The sequence below is a fragment of the Tachypleus tridentatus genome, chromosome 10, assembly GCF_004210375.1.
Source record: "Tachypleus tridentatus isolate NWPU-2018 chromosome 10, ASM421037v1, whole genome shotgun sequence".
Lineage (NCBI taxonomy): Eukaryota > Metazoa > Arthropoda > Merostomata > Xiphosura > Limulidae > Tachypleus > Tachypleus tridentatus.
In genome coordinates this window covers 95,180,707-95,196,312 of record NC_134834.1, presented here as the reverse complement: position 1 = coordinate 95,196,312, position 15,606 = coordinate 95,180,707, and the positions used below count along the sequence as shown (strand labels likewise).

General features: G+C 37.1%; 1 protein-coding gene across 4 annotated transcripts in view; it reads right to left on the bottom strand.

The window, feature by feature from the left end:
* LOC143229905 (putative 3',5'-cyclic phosphodiesterase pde-5) overlaps window positions 1–15,606 on the bottom strand; it is a 120,896-nt gene that overhangs the window by 81,440 nt on the left and 23,850 nt on the right. For 3 of the 4 annotated variants that reach the window (XM_076462771.1, XM_076462773.1, XM_076462772.1), the window contains exons 2-5: window positions 9,916–9,990; window positions 6,640–6,795; window positions 3,570–3,607; window positions 2,331–2,492 (exon numbers count right to left, since the gene is read on the bottom strand). In XM_076462771.1, coding sequence (XP_076318886.1) covers window positions 2,331–2,492; window positions 3,570–3,607; window positions 6,640–6,795; window positions 9,916–9,955 — 396 coding nt within the window. In that variant the 5' untranslated portion in view covers window positions 9,956–9,990. Of the gene's footprint in view, window positions 1–2,330; window positions 2,493–3,569; window positions 3,608–6,639; window positions 6,796–9,915; window positions 9,991–15,606 lie in introns of those variants that run through there. The other variant, XM_076462774.1, reaches the window with a different exon arrangement.

Sequence of the window (15,606 nt, the reverse complement as noted above, 5' to 3'; positions counted from 1 at the left end):
ATAGGACGTTTCTCAATTATTTAGACCTCGTGTGAGTTTAAACTAATCCCAACAACTCGCTACTTGAATGGGAACACTATTTTATGAATGATGCAAGACTACGTGCAACGTTTGAGTACCAAAAATAAAATGAAATTTATCTTAAGTTTGCTATGTCCTGCTATTATATATTACTACGCTAATATGACTTTCTATGAGTTCCTGACTTTTACTGATGTCTAATGACATAACACATACTTACTTCAATGAGGGCTATTTATGCTAGTCCTCTCTAATTTAGCAGTGCAAGACTAGAGAGAAGGCAGCTAGTCTTCAACACCCGCCGCCAACTCTTGAGCTACTCTTTTACCAACGAATAGTGGAACTGATAGTAACATTATAATGCTCCCATGGCTGAAAGGGCAAGCATGTTTAGTGTGATGGGGATTCGAACCTGCGACCCTCGGATTACGAGTCGAACGCCTTAACCCACCTGGCCATGCCCGGGCCTTCCATTAAATAAAACATGTACATCCTTTATGTCTTCTTGAATATAAGTTATTGTTGTTGGATTTCATTATTATTATTCAAGTTCAAATACACGAGACACATCAAAATATCATAGCATTTTACTGTAACACAAATATCCAGGTTATTCAACGAGGAGCTGAGCTTGGTCCATTAGTATGGATCTGCGGGTCCAACCTGTATCTCTCGTTACCGCAAACAATAATAACGATAATCGAGCTACGGAATTTGGGTGGAGAGTGTTCAATAAAGGTGACAGTCAAGTACAGTTATTCGGTAAGATAAAAGTAGCCAAACAGTTGATGTTGGGTGCTGTTGACCAACTGCCTTCCTTGTTGGTACGAGATGAAACGTGCTGGAAACGTTAAGAATGGCGAAAGTTGCGTGAGCTTCAGGTGCTGGAAAATAGGAGGAGATGAAACATCTCTTGATTGTTATATCACTTGCCGTAAGGGTTGTGCCTCTCCCCTTCTAGTTGTAATCGATTTCCCTGATTAATACGAAGGTTAATATTTCCTACATTAAAAGTCTAGAGATGAGAGTTTGTTATTAATGCCCTCGTACAGTGTTTGGCAATGTGTAACTATATATTTTTCACACAGTAAATGTCTAACGTATGAATTTAAATTTTTTCTTCTTGGCATTATTATTCTTTCTCCTAACTAGGAATGAAATGTAATGACGTCAGTTTCACACTGTTTTCTGCTTAATGTATAATACTTATACAGAAGTTGAAATTCTCCGACGATCAGAAGTAAGTCTACAGACATATAACGCTAATATCGAAGGTTCAATTTCACATGGTAAATAGAGCGTAGACAGTCATAGGATAAATTTGTACTAACAAAACAACAACAGATGTTAATTGTACTATATTCGAAGATTTTGGAGCCTTACCTTGCATCTTGACATTGACCCTGCAGTACAATTTCTATTATAAAATGCTCTGTCGTGACGCTGTTATGGTCAACGCATAGCATTCCTCCTTATTATCTCTCCATAATCCAACTAGTATGCGAAGATGATGGTTTCACAGCGCCTTTTCAACAATCTGATCGTACATAAATCCAGTGACTTGGCCTGTATATATTCGTACGAATTACCCTGAACATACATTTGATTATCTAGTTGCTTCAGATACGTCATTGCTGTCTCAGAAGGAACTTATGTACACGTGAACCGTGATGATCTTTCCTGGTTATATTACGTACTGTTGCTTAAGGCACGCGGACAACTTTCGATACTGATCTTTGGTTTAAGGGATTCTCTCCTGTTACAAGATATCGCACTTTGCTTACCACGGCTGTGGTACGACTTGTTTTAGGTCTCTTTCCGGGTGGTCCTAACACCCTGTTTGATCCACGTTCATTTATTTTCCAATGACATACTCTCTTCTGGAATATTTTAAATCTCCAATCCAAAATTATCTGAGCTTATGAATATATTGTGTCTAAGAAACTTTTACATTCCTTTCCCAAAAGCAATAGAATATATGTGTCATCACACTACCTACCATTTGCCAAACAATGTCGAAACGTTGTTCTGATACATGCCGTATCACAGAGGTTTTATATTGTCCTTGGTTGTCATACGATTCACTAACTTACTTGTTCGAAATCACTTAAATATAACGTATTCAATCAGCTGTAATCTTGTTAAATAATTCCGTAATTGTTAATCCTCAAATTTAATATAATTCAGTAAAAGTAAAATGGAATACGTTTTAACTCGTGCAAGCAAACTTTGATATTGCCAAATACCTCAGCAGATCAGAATAAGATAAAAGATTCAATTGTTATGGTGCAATGCCTATTGTTACTCACCTGAATTGTTTTGTCATATAAATACAAATTCCAACGATCTGCATTCACAGCAGAAGCAACGGTGGCCACCAGTTCAGACAAAACTTGTCCTTTACTTGGATTCGTATAAAGACTTGTTGTTAGTTCTTGTAACATTTTCCTTTTGTCAGCATGGACACAAAACTGAAAGACATAAAAAACAAAACATATATTTAAAATTCTGCCTAAGTTGATCTCTAAGTACGTACATTCTATTCCACAGATAGATCACACAGGCTAAGTTCGTACGTTCTATTCTACAGATAGATCACACAGGCTAAGTACGTACATTCTATTCTACAGATAGATCACACAGGCTAAGTACGTACATTCTATTCCACAGATAGATCACACAGGCTAAGTACTACGTTCTATTCTACAGATAGATCACACAGGCTAAGTACGTCCATTCTATTCCACAGATAGATCACACAGGCGTCCCAATTTAAATTTCATAAACGTGGATTTGGTTTTAATAATAGATTATTCATGATTCAGCGAAGCAGATTTCAAAAATAATATTCTTTTGTATCACGTGAGGATTTGTTTAAATAAATAAGAAAAACTCTGACTTGCATCAAATTATTATTTCGTTCACCACAATTAACGTTTTTTGTTATCATGTTTCTTAACAAACATGTAAGCAAACTGAAGAAAAGGGAAGAACATTGATGTCAAATGAATATTTATCATCATTCATCCTTGTTTTTAAGTGAAATTTACGTCTTCCAGTTTCAAAATTACGCTTTGTGGTCTATTTTTACGTATTCATTATAACACTGTGAAAAATGTGTACGTAATGGGAAAAAAAAAAGATATTTTCAGATTTAACGTACAGGAACTACCGTAGAACATGTGCAAATGTCGAGGTCCAGACAATAAAACCATCGCAGGTCTGTTTCATTTTAGACAGCTCATTTAAAAAAACAACAACTATAATTTAAGTCCTTTAGGGAACGTGTGCGTCTACGACAGGAAACATGAGGTATACACGATAAGCGAATGAATAGTAAAGATAATATGGTTTGATAATATTTGCAGCAAAAAATCCGTCTTATCAGAAACTGCAGCAAGTGTGTGATGAAATATCGTTCAAACGTTTTTAAATATGAATTTTCGTGCAACTCGAAACACTGAAACGAAATGAATAATTACTGTAACACTTATACGTTATTAGTAATTCGAAATGTAAAACAACAACAACAAAAAAAAGTAACTCACTTTCCATCGAGAAAGACTTGTTTTTCTTTGAGGTCGTCCTAACATGAAATGAATATATCAATTTTAGTTACTTGTTAGTAATACAATATCCATGTTTAGAAAGTTATAAAAACTAAAATATCAGCACATTGAGCCAATTAGGTTAGCCATATTTTTGTCCGTGTGGCTATACAATTTTTAAACATATGCATACGTGATTTTGTAATAACTAGTTATAATTATGCTTGTTTATTTATCTTACTGAATTTCGCGCAAAGCTGCTCGAGTGCTCCTTAATTTAGGAACAACAAAATATAAGGAAGACAGCTATCAAAACAACCGTTAACTCTTGTGCTATTCTTTATCAACGAAAAATGAAAATGGCATTCTTGCTGATGACAACAATCGCACTCATGACGTCCCTTAGGTGTTATAAAATGTTCGGTTAACTATGTTATAAACTAACAAGAGATGTTTTAAATGGTCTTCACATGGTGCACGTATAACAAGAGATGTTTTTTAATGATCTTCACCATGGTGCATGTAGAACAAGATATGTTTTTAATGGTCTTCACCATGGTGCATGTAGAACAAGAGATGTTTTTAATGGTCTTCACATGGTGCACGTAGAACAAGAGATGTTTTTAGTGGTCTTCACGTGATGCACATAGAACAAGAGATGTTTTTAATGGTCTTCACGTGATGCACATAGAACAAGAGATGTTTTTAATGGTCTTCACGTGATGCACATAGAACAAGAGATGTTTTTAATGGTCTTCACGTGATGCACATAGAACAAGAGATGTTTTTAATGGTCTTCACATGGTGCACATAGAAAAAGAGATGTTTTTTAGTTGTCTTTGCATGATGCATGTATAACAAGAGACGTTTTTTAGTAGGTCTTTACATGATGCAGTTGAACAAGCGACGTTATTTTAATGGTCTTCACATGATGCAATTTTCAACAGCGTATTTCTTCCCTTTAAATCAGTAATATAACAGAGCCTCGAAACGTTAAACGAACAAGTGTTCCGTGTATTAAGAAAAATTTCGCATGTTTCATTTTTGCTTCTATACGTTTTATGTTCTGGTTTTATTATACACAGTTTTTGAACCTCGATGATGGAAGAAATTTCAAACTCAGTAAAATCTCGAGTACAAACTAACACGAAAACAAACAAATATTCAGCAGAAAAGATATTGCCAGACTCAACTGTTATTCATTTATTTGTCTCTTATCCAGAATATTAGTGATAAGGACTGTTCTTAGCCATACAGATTGAATATCATGTGAGTATTTGTAAAAATACTCGCGTGATGTTCACTGTGGCTGTGTCTTAGCTACCCGTACTGCAACGTGTATACAAACATTACTGCTAAGTAACGTTTCGTCGTCTCCTCTCAACACACACCACTGATCAATGGTACATCTGAGTGCTTATCACACTAAACACAAGGCTTTGATAACAGTGACGTAAATAATGTGTTTCTCCCATACCTCCTTCTCGTCCAACAGTTGATGAATGGTGTGTCTGAGGTTTTAGTTCGCTAAACGCAAGGTTTCGATAATCGCGAAATAGTATAGATAACACATTGCGAAAGTGTTAACAGTGTCGTACAATGATACCATTACTTTAGCTATTCTCACATTTCTAATCGTGATAGTAGGGAAACACCTGGGCGGTAAAACAAGTGGTTTAACTTCTCGAAGAGACTACAAATTAGTTTGTTTGTTGTTGTTGTTTTTTCGACAGTACCTTATTTGATAGTTTTGTGTTTTCGCCGGTGCTTTTTAACAATGGATCATATTCTATTACAGCTCGGCATGGCCAGGTGGTCAAGGCGCTCGACTCGTAACTTGAGGATCGCTGGCACGAATCCCCGCCACACCAAACGTGTTCGCCCTTTCAGCCGTAAGAGCATTATAATTGGACGGTTAATCCCACTATTCGTTGGTAAAAAGAGTAGCCCAAGAGTTGACGGTGGGTGGTGGTGACTAGTTGCCTTCTTTCTAGTCTTACACTGATAAATTAGGGACTGCTAGCGCAGATAGGCCTCGAGTAGCTTTGCGCGAAATTAAAAAAACAAACAAATAACAATATAGTCTATTCAATATTATCATACCACAAGCACGTTCCCTAACGGTCGGCTGGTGGAACTAAAACGTGCTTTGTGCACATCAGTTTTTCAAATATTCTAATCTGTGTTTCTTAAAAAGCGTTGACATTTTCGATTCATTCTTGCTTTTCATGCTTAAGAATGATGTTAGTGTTGGTTGCAGTAGACATGAAATAGCCAATCGTAGCCCTGCTCTAAAACAAACACACACCCTTCCATTGTTACGCACCGTCATCCATTCTGACACAAGAATACATGTAAAGTGCTGTGACATTACTTTGTGGTGTGAAGAGTCATTTTGTTTTGAAAGCGCCGAGTGTTAACACCGACAGAATACTCTTTTTCCAAATAGCATTCACTGAAGAAAAAAAATGCGGCAATACTTACTTGACCGCATAATGTTTTCTGTTATCATATAACGTTCAAAAACCTACAGCAAAAGTGATTTATATCTGAACTAGCACACCGTACACCACTTGATTTATATACAATTTGGAGAACTGGAAGCCGATAGAAAGTTGTTAGATTTAAGTTTTGAATTACACCAGTTTCTTGTTAAAAATCCGGTTTACTGATTTACGCGTTCAAACAGTCAGCGGTAGGTCTAAAGACTTGCAACTCTGAAATCCAGTGCTCGATTTCCTGCTGTGGGCAGAGCGGAAATAGCCTAGTGTGTAGCTTCGCGCTAAAAGCACAAACATATACTGAGGCACTTACACACTGATAAAAATGTGTTAAGAATTCAATGATATGAAGGCGTGTTTTCTTCTCTTAAGATTTTGTTGGATTTCGCGATGACACCAATGAATTTAACCAGAAATAAAGTACCGAATATTTTCCAAGAGGTTTTATTAAAAAAAAAGCACGAATATTTAAAATAATGATAATTATATAATTTTATATTTATGTTTTATTACAATACTCTTTTGTTTTAGACAAAATTGTCGAAAGAAGAAGAAAAATATCGCTTTACCGTTTACGTCCATGGACTGAGGCCTCTTGCGGGCTTTCTGAGAAGCTCTGATTACCCATCTTTCTAGAAGCTCCAATTCCACATTGTTGATGACGTATTCTTCAATAAAATCTGGGTTCTCGTGCAGAAAAGCCGCTACTTTTTCTGAATTCAAATCTGTTAGATGAACAGTTGTTTTTAATACATAAACTAATCGTCAATGTTAAAGAACATTAAAACCTAATAAAGTTTTAAAATAAAATTTTAATAGTTGTAGAAAATAAGCAACTTGATATGAAATATATATATATTAGGGTGCGTCAAAAAACAAAAAGTTGTGACACTCAGTCGCTCGCTTATAATTTGATTCCATTCAATGAAAAAATATGCTAGCGTAAAATTCAATCCAATACATTAATATTTAAAGGTTGCGCAATGCGCACAAAATAACAACGTGCTTCCGGAACCAAACGAAAAGTTGGCATTAGTAAAAGGCTAGCTTCGGCTTTAGACAGAACCCAGATCAGTGACCGAAAAGCCGCGCAAATTTTGCTTCCTTTTGCAGCTCATATTGGACATAATATCGAGGATCTTGCCATTAGCCCCAGTTCCATAAGGAGGAAACGAATTACTAACCGTACTCTTCTAGCAGCTGAATTGAAGGAAAGTTTTCCTCCAAACGTTCCTTTGACATTACATTGGGATGGTAAGCTGATGCCTGACTTGGTTGGCAGAGAGAAGATCGAACGTTTGGCAATTTTAGTTTCAGGTGAAGGTGTAGAGAAGATTCTTTCAAGATTGATAGTGGGGATGCAAATTCAGTGGCTTCTGAGATCGGATCAGTTTTAGTAGAATGGAATGTAAAAGACAGAATTAAATCGCTTTGCTTTGACATCACGGCGACCAATACAGGATCCAAATCTGGCGTCTGTCTGAGGATTGAAATGTTACTTGAACGTGAGCTCTTGCACCTTGCCTGTAGACATCACATTTTGGAGATTCTTCTGAGCGCTGTATTCTCTATTCTCGTGATAGAGACATCAAAAAGTCCAGATATTACTTTGTTTTTAAACTTTAGAGATTGTTGGCCTAAAATTAATAAAACTAAGTACATAACAGCAGTAGAAGCAATGCCACTCCGAATACAGCCTTGGAAGGATGATATTATTCAATTTTGTCAGAATCTCCTTCAATCTCATCAACCACGGGACGATTATAAAGAGCTCTTGGAATTAGCTGCCATTTTTCTTGGATCTCTTCCACACGGACGTTCTTCAGTTTCTTTCCGTACTTCTGGTGCTGTACATCGTGCACGATGGATGGCTCGAGCAATATATTCTCTAAAAAATTTGGATGTTCCAAGAGGAGTTTGGTAGACTGCAACCACGGCCTGCTTCATCTCGTGTTTCATTTGACGCACATTTCTGCAGCATACTTGGCGATTTGTGTGTCTTTATAACTAAACATTGCTTGCTCTCATGGTTTACAGCTAAGGATGCTTCCGTGGCAGTTCGAAGGGACCTTACACTACTCAAGGAACTTGCATTGCATGAAAATCATATGATTAAGGAAGTTGGTACAAAGGCAATGAACCGGCATTTATGGTATTTATCTGAGGTTGCAGTTGGGCTTGCGCTCTTTGATGACGGTATAACGAATAGCGACAAACTCAAGATGGTCTCAAATATGAATACCGTGAAAGGAGCTCCCAGGCCAACTCCACGTTTAACAGTTGATGCTGCAAGCAATGCTGTTTCCAGAAAACTTCCAGATTTTTTTACCTCGGCAACGAAGAAAATTTTCTACCATCTGGATATTAGTAGCGCATTTTTATCATTACCACCGAAAGAGTGGAGCGCCTCCGAAGAGTACAAACAAGGAAAGGACAGAGTAAAGAAACTTTTTGTGACAAATGACGCAGCTGAAAGAGGAGTAGCTTTAATTCAACAGTTTACATCAAAGGGCCGCACCAAGAACGAAGATCAATTTCAGTACATGATTCAGATGGCAGAAGAACATCGGCGAACATAATGCGAAGGGGGCAGGCAAGATAAAACTTCAATGAAATAAGTTTTTTCTTTCAAGTTTTTATGTTTTTGCTAATTGTATAATCAATAAATATTAAATAATTTCTTTAAATAATTTAATTACCATTAACAATGTAATGTAGGGTAAATTTAAGGAAAATAGTGAACTTTGCGAGGGATGCGCGACCCCTAAATACTTCACGATTGAAACGAAACTTTGTCCATGTTCTTTTCTCATCCAGTGGCACAACTGAGCAACTGAGCACAAAAATTGGGACGTTTTAATTTTTATCCTTTATCCGCTGACGCACCCTAATATATATATATGGCCGTGGTAAAACGGACCCTTGTGGAACGTTTTTTGAATATGTGTTTATAATTCTAGATTTTTGAAATTCGGTTTCGTTAAAATTGAAAAAGGTTTTCAAGGAATGTTGTTCTATTAAGCCTAACTGTGGATCATATTGAATAATTATTAATTGAATTGGTCGTGAATAAAATGTATGACAATCTTAAGCTGTTCTGGGAGATATCTGTACAGGTTTTTCAACAAATAATAATAAAATACTACAAATGCGAAATCAAAAAGGAAACCTGAGTTTGTGTTTTTAAAAAGTTGAGTAAACAATGTTTCTTTCAATATATCTTGTCATTAAGAGATAAATGGTGGCCCGAAATTTCGTCTTTCTTTCAGTTTCTTTGTTTGTTTTTGAATTTCGCACAAAGCTACTCGAGGGCTATCTGCGCTAGCCGTCCCTAATTTAGCAGTGTAAAACTAGAGGGAAGGCAGCTAATCATCACCACCCACCGCCAACTCTTGGGCTATTCTTTTACCAACGAATAGTGGGATTGACCGTCACATTATAACGCTCCACGACTGCGAGGGCGAGCATGTTTGGTGCGACCAGGATTCAAACCCACGACCCTCAGATTACGAGTCGCACGCCTTAACCCACCTGGCCATGTCGGGCCTTATGCATCCTTTTTAATTAACGAATGGGTGAAATATCTCAATGACTCATTGCATCAAAAGATTTTCACTACAGCAAACGAAATTCTAATGTGATTGTAATAAAATGAAACTAACATAACATTGTTTACATATCAATATATCTAAAAACTAAACCTGTCGTTGAAGCATATCGTAATTTTATCCTCATATGCATTTTAGTGACCATTTGTTTTACTTAAATTAAAATAGCTTAAAATAATTCCAACCTCCAGAGAGTTTGAATGGCATTATGCTATACTTGTCTTTGATTTTTTTTACCTTGGTTTCCAGTTTCGTCATGGGAACTGCTCCTCATCATCCTGTCAGGAATGACACTAAGATGTTTGATGGAACCTACGTTGGACAAGAAGAAGAGAGAATGAAGATTACCGATAATAGCTTTCCAAACAAATCTAAGTCTCGTACTAAGTGGTTGAGGAACTGGGAGTTATATTTTGTTCAAACAATGAGCGACAAGTGTTAAACAGAAAGATATTAAAGCTTTAATGTATACGGCGTCGCGACGTTAATATTTTACGATTTACTATTTTATTGTGCTTTCGAAAACCGAAGGGCATATGTTTGCGCGAAACTTGCTGTTTCGAGTTTTTCTATTATGTCGTAGAGGCCAACGTGTAGAAAGGAGAGTTCCAGTTCAATGAACTGGCAATATAGCTATAGTAGTGCTATGCGTCCGACTGGGATTGGAGCCTGAAACTGTAAGGTCAATAGCTGCTAGACAATTCCTGATTATACTCTTATGTTTATGAAGAGGTTTTAAATTTTCAAATAATTATTAATGTTTCCGGTGGTTCACAGGGCCTACAATACTAAAATATGGTATTTCCTTGAAGAAAAAAACAGCAACAGTATATTGTGTGAGAGCTGTACAGTAGATAACTGTTGTTCATTGTAATGATGAGTCTCAACTGTTATTTCATGACCTACTGACTTCTCGTGGGACGTATAAGATCAGTGTGCATGAAGGTATGGCTGAGCATGGAACGGATATCTTTTCAATAATTTTAATAAGTTGGTTTTTGGTTTTGATTTTCGCGTAAAGCTACACGAGGGCTATCTGTGCTAGCAGTCCCTAATTTAGCAGTGTAAGACTAGAGGGAAGGCAGCTAGTCATCACCACCCACCGCCAACTCTTGGGCTACTCTTTTACCTACGAATAGTAGGATTGACCGTAACATTATAACGTCCCCACGGCTGAAAGGGCGAGCATGTTTGGTGTGACGGGGATTCGAACCCACGACCCTTGGATTACGAGTCGAATGCACTATCTACTTGGCCATGCCGGGTCATAAGAGAGAAACGGATAGAGAAACAGTAAGTACATTAAGGATGTTCAAAACAGGAAGGGTATTATGTTGAAAATTTATTAATTCTTACATTATATAGTATAATACAAACGCCAATGCATGGGCGGTGGTAATGTCTTCGTTATGGATGGCAGCATACAAATACATATATTAGAAGTAAGAGCAACAGTTTGTTTGTTTGTTTTGAATTTCGCGCAAAGTTACTCCAGGGCTATTTGCGCTAGCCGTCCCTAATTAAGCAGTGTAAGACTAAAGGGTAGGCAGCTATTCATCACCACCCACCGTCAGTTCTTGGACTACTCTTTTACCAACGAATAGTGGGATTGACCGTCGCATTATAACGCCCCCACGGCTGAAAGCATGTTTAGTGCGACCTGGATTCGAACCCGCGACCCTCAGATTACGAGTTACACGCCTTTACCCACCTGTCCATACCAAGAGCAACATACTAGCTATCAATTTACTTCATCCTTTACATTGCGAAGTAAAACAGCAGAATAAACACAGGTTATGGTTACATCAAGATTCAAGCTAATATAGTGAAGTTGCCTATTTTCCCAAAATGTGCACCTATCAAAAGAGATCAATAACAGATCGATAATTATGGTTTGGTTTGAATTTCGAGGAAAGTTACACGAGGGCAATCTTCACTATCGCCACAAATTTGAAAGTGTGTGTTTTACTTATAGCAAAGTCACATCGAGCCATTTGCTGTATCTACTGAGGGGAATCGAACCGCTAATTTTATCGTTGTAAATTCGAATACTTACCGCTGTCCCAGTAGGGATAATCTAACAATGAAAGAATAGAGGGAAGGCAGCTATTCATCACCATCCAACGCCAAATTTAGGGATACTCTTTTACCAACGAAAAGTGGGATTCACTTTCATTATATAACGCCCCCACTGCCCTAACCACGTCGCCCTGCGAGGCCTCGCTAATTATGACACAATGTTTTAAAAGTACTTACTATTATATATTTATTTTCATATCGATGTTTGTTTAATTAAATGTATACTTAGAAATCTATATAACTTATACTGTGAAATAGGTATGGTGAAGTTCCCACTATTCAATGAAATTGTAGAAGATTCTCGAGACTAAGAATCAACAATGTATGTATGTATGGTAAACTTCAATACTGTTGTCGTCTGAATTGAGAACCTCTCCTTACATTTACAAAACGACGTGACAAAAGACAGTATACATTGTGAAGCAAAATGTAGTAAAATTCCGTTAGTAAAACAACATCATGATTCGAAACCCTTATATGAAGAAGGAGATGTATTTAAGATTCTCAAAATTAAAATAAAACTAAATCACAGAGAGAACATGCACGCCTATATGAACAGGAGAAAAAGCTAGTCGAAAAATTGTTGTATCAACATGTTCTACTCTGAGGATTTCCAATTTTTCAAACATTTTAAAAACAGTGTAGTTTAACGTATTTCTTTTTAGTTTTCATCTATGTTTCAGTAATGTTAATTAGTATATTTAATACATAAACAATGTATATTAGTATAAACAGAGATAATAATTTCCGTTATACTAGGTGTTTATTTGTCGTCTTTTCTTATGTTGTATGCTTTCAATTCAAGGTATCAGGCTATTACGTAAATGTAAAATATCGGATTTTCATGTGCAAACTTGAAATTAGATTTTGAGTGACTGAAAGAGAAGGATTATCCTAAATTCATCCAAATGATATAGTATATTGTTTGGTTCATTTAAAGTCACTTTATTTTTCTTATTTAAGAAACTAAATCATATTTTGTCACCATGAATAAAATTGATATTTGTGTAATTTGTTTTTGTGTGAGTTCAAGCTTCGTCACAATGAGGTGACACCAGTTCATTTGGTGATGACACAGCTAATGAACAAACAGAACAGCGTTGGTTTAGAAGATTTCACACTGGTGTCACGAGCCTTGAAAATTAGCCTCGGGGTCGGCTTGAGACAGCCATTAATGACGAAGAATTGAAAATCTTAGTTGAATCAGATACCCGCTAAGCCGAGAAAGAACTTGCCGACAAACTTAATGTTCATTATTCAATAATTTGTCGGCTTCTTGAAGCAATCAGTAAGGTGAAAAAAGTCGATAAATGGGTACCTCACGAACTGACTGAAACCCATCAAATAAGACGAGTTGAAGTTTGTTCCTTACTAATCAGTGATGACGAGAAAACCCACCTGTAGAGAAAAATATACATGTAAAAACGGCTGGTTTGGGTTGAGAAAATTTTTATGTAGGGAAGCGAGCAACGTTGACCGAAGAAGGTTGAAACGTTGTTCGCTCCTCTACTTAAAAATGTTCTCAACCCAAACCAGCCGTTTTTACATACAGTCATGTGAAAAAATTAGGACACCCTAAGAAAGCCTGTGTATTTTTGTAACATTTTTGGATATATAGATATTTAATCTCAATTTTAACAATACTGAGAAATTATAGGAATATAACTAAACAATTAAAACTGAAGAAAAGACTTTTCAAGATCTTCTGTAAATGTAATTCTACAAAAATGAATATTCTAACTGAGGAAAAAGTTAGGATATCCCCACATTTATTCCCACTTAAAATGGCTCAACTCACACACAGGTGTATCACACCAGGTGCACGTGATTAGAAGATCGTTACTCAGCATTTTGAATGAGGCTTGCCCTATTTAAACCTCAGACATTTAGTTTGGTGTGCTCCTGACTGTTGAAGTGAGAGTGAGCACCATGGTGAGAGCAAAAGAGCTGTCTGAGGTCTTTAGAAAGAAAATTGTAGCAGCTCATGAGTCTGGTAAGGGATTTAAAAAGATCCCAAAAGATTTTGAAATCAGCCATTCCACTGTCCGGAAAATAGTCAACAAGTGGAGGGCTTTTCAAAGAACTGTCAACATGCCCAGGTATGGTCGTCCAAGCAAGTTCACCCCGGGAGCAGACCGCAAGATGCTAAAAGAGGTCTCAAAAAACCCTAACATGTCATTATGGGACCTACAGCAGGCTCTGGCTACTGTTGATGTGAAAGTGCATGCCTCCACAATCAGAAAGAGACTGCACTAGTTTAACTTGCATGGGAGGTGTACAAGGAGGAAACCTTTGTTCTCTAAGAGAAACATCAAGGCCAGACTGAAGTTTGCCAGCGATTATGTAGACAAAGACCAGGACTTCTGGAATAATGTTCTTTGGACAGATTAGTCCAAAATTGAATTATTTGGACACCAGAACAGAGGACATATTTGGCGTAAACCGAATACAGCATTTCAGGAAAAGAACCTCATACCAACTGTGAAGCATGGAGGTGGAAGTGTCATGGTTTGGGGCTGCTTTGCTGCAGCAGGACCTAGACAGCTCACAATCATAGAATCCACTATGAATTCTACTGTGTATCAGAGGGTGCTTGAGGAACATGTGAGATCATCTGTAAGAAAATTAAAGCTGAAGCAGAACTGGACCCTGCAACACGAAAATGACCCAAAACATACCAGTAAATCCACCAAGGACCGGCTGAAAACTAAGAAATGGAGAGTCCTGGAATGGCCGAGTCAAAGCCCAGATCTTCATCCCATGGAGATGCTGTGGGGTGACTTGAAACGAGCTGTACATACAAGAAACCCCTCAAACATCTCAGAGCTGAAAGAATTCTACATTGAGGAGTGGGGCAAACTTTCTTCAGACTGATGTCAGAGACTGGTAGATGGCTACAAGAAGCGTCTCACTGCAGTTATTTCAACCAAAGGGGATAACACTAGCTATTAGGGGGTAGGGTGTCCTAACACTTTCCTCGGTTCTTCTTTCCACAACGAAAACTACCCGTTTCTCCATAAAATTGTCACCTGTAATAAGAAATGGATCCTTTACAACAATCAACGACGATCCGGACAGTGGCTTGTTTATGAAGGATCACCAAAACCAATGTTTCACCCTAAGAAGCTTATGGTCAGTGTTTGATGGTCGTCAGCAGGTGTGATTCATAATTCATTCTTAAACCTAAGAGGAACAATCATAGCACAGACATACTGTTGTGAACTTGAAATTATCCATCAAAGGTTGTCACGGAAACATCCAATAATAATCAATGTCAGTGGACACATACTGCTTTATGTCAATGCTCAACCTCATGTCTCACGAGTTACAGTCCATAAAACTAAACAAACTTCATTATGAAACTATACAACGTCCACCATATTCATCACATATTTTCCCTACAAATTATCGCGTTTTTAAGCATTTGGACATTTTTAAACGAAAAAAGTTTGCAAACCAAAATTCAATTGAAAGTGCCTCCGAAGACTTCATTGCATCAAAAGCCATTCAGTCCTTCAAAGATGACATTTATAATCTTACAACTCATTGACAGAAAGGTACTGAGTCTAAAAAAGGTTTTAAATATATTAAACAACAAAGAAATTTACTTGTTTCATATTTTTCTTTAAAAATTGGCCATGTTTTTATATATAAGCACAAAGCTACATAATGGGATATCTGTGCTCTGCCCGCCACAGATATCGAAATCTGGTTTATAGAGTTGTAACTACACAGACATAACGTTGAGCAATTGGTGGGGCTACAGGGTTATAACACGTAATATCACGTGTGAGGATATAGTTAAAATTGCTTTGCAAAATAAAACTTGTTTTTGAATTTCGCGCAAAG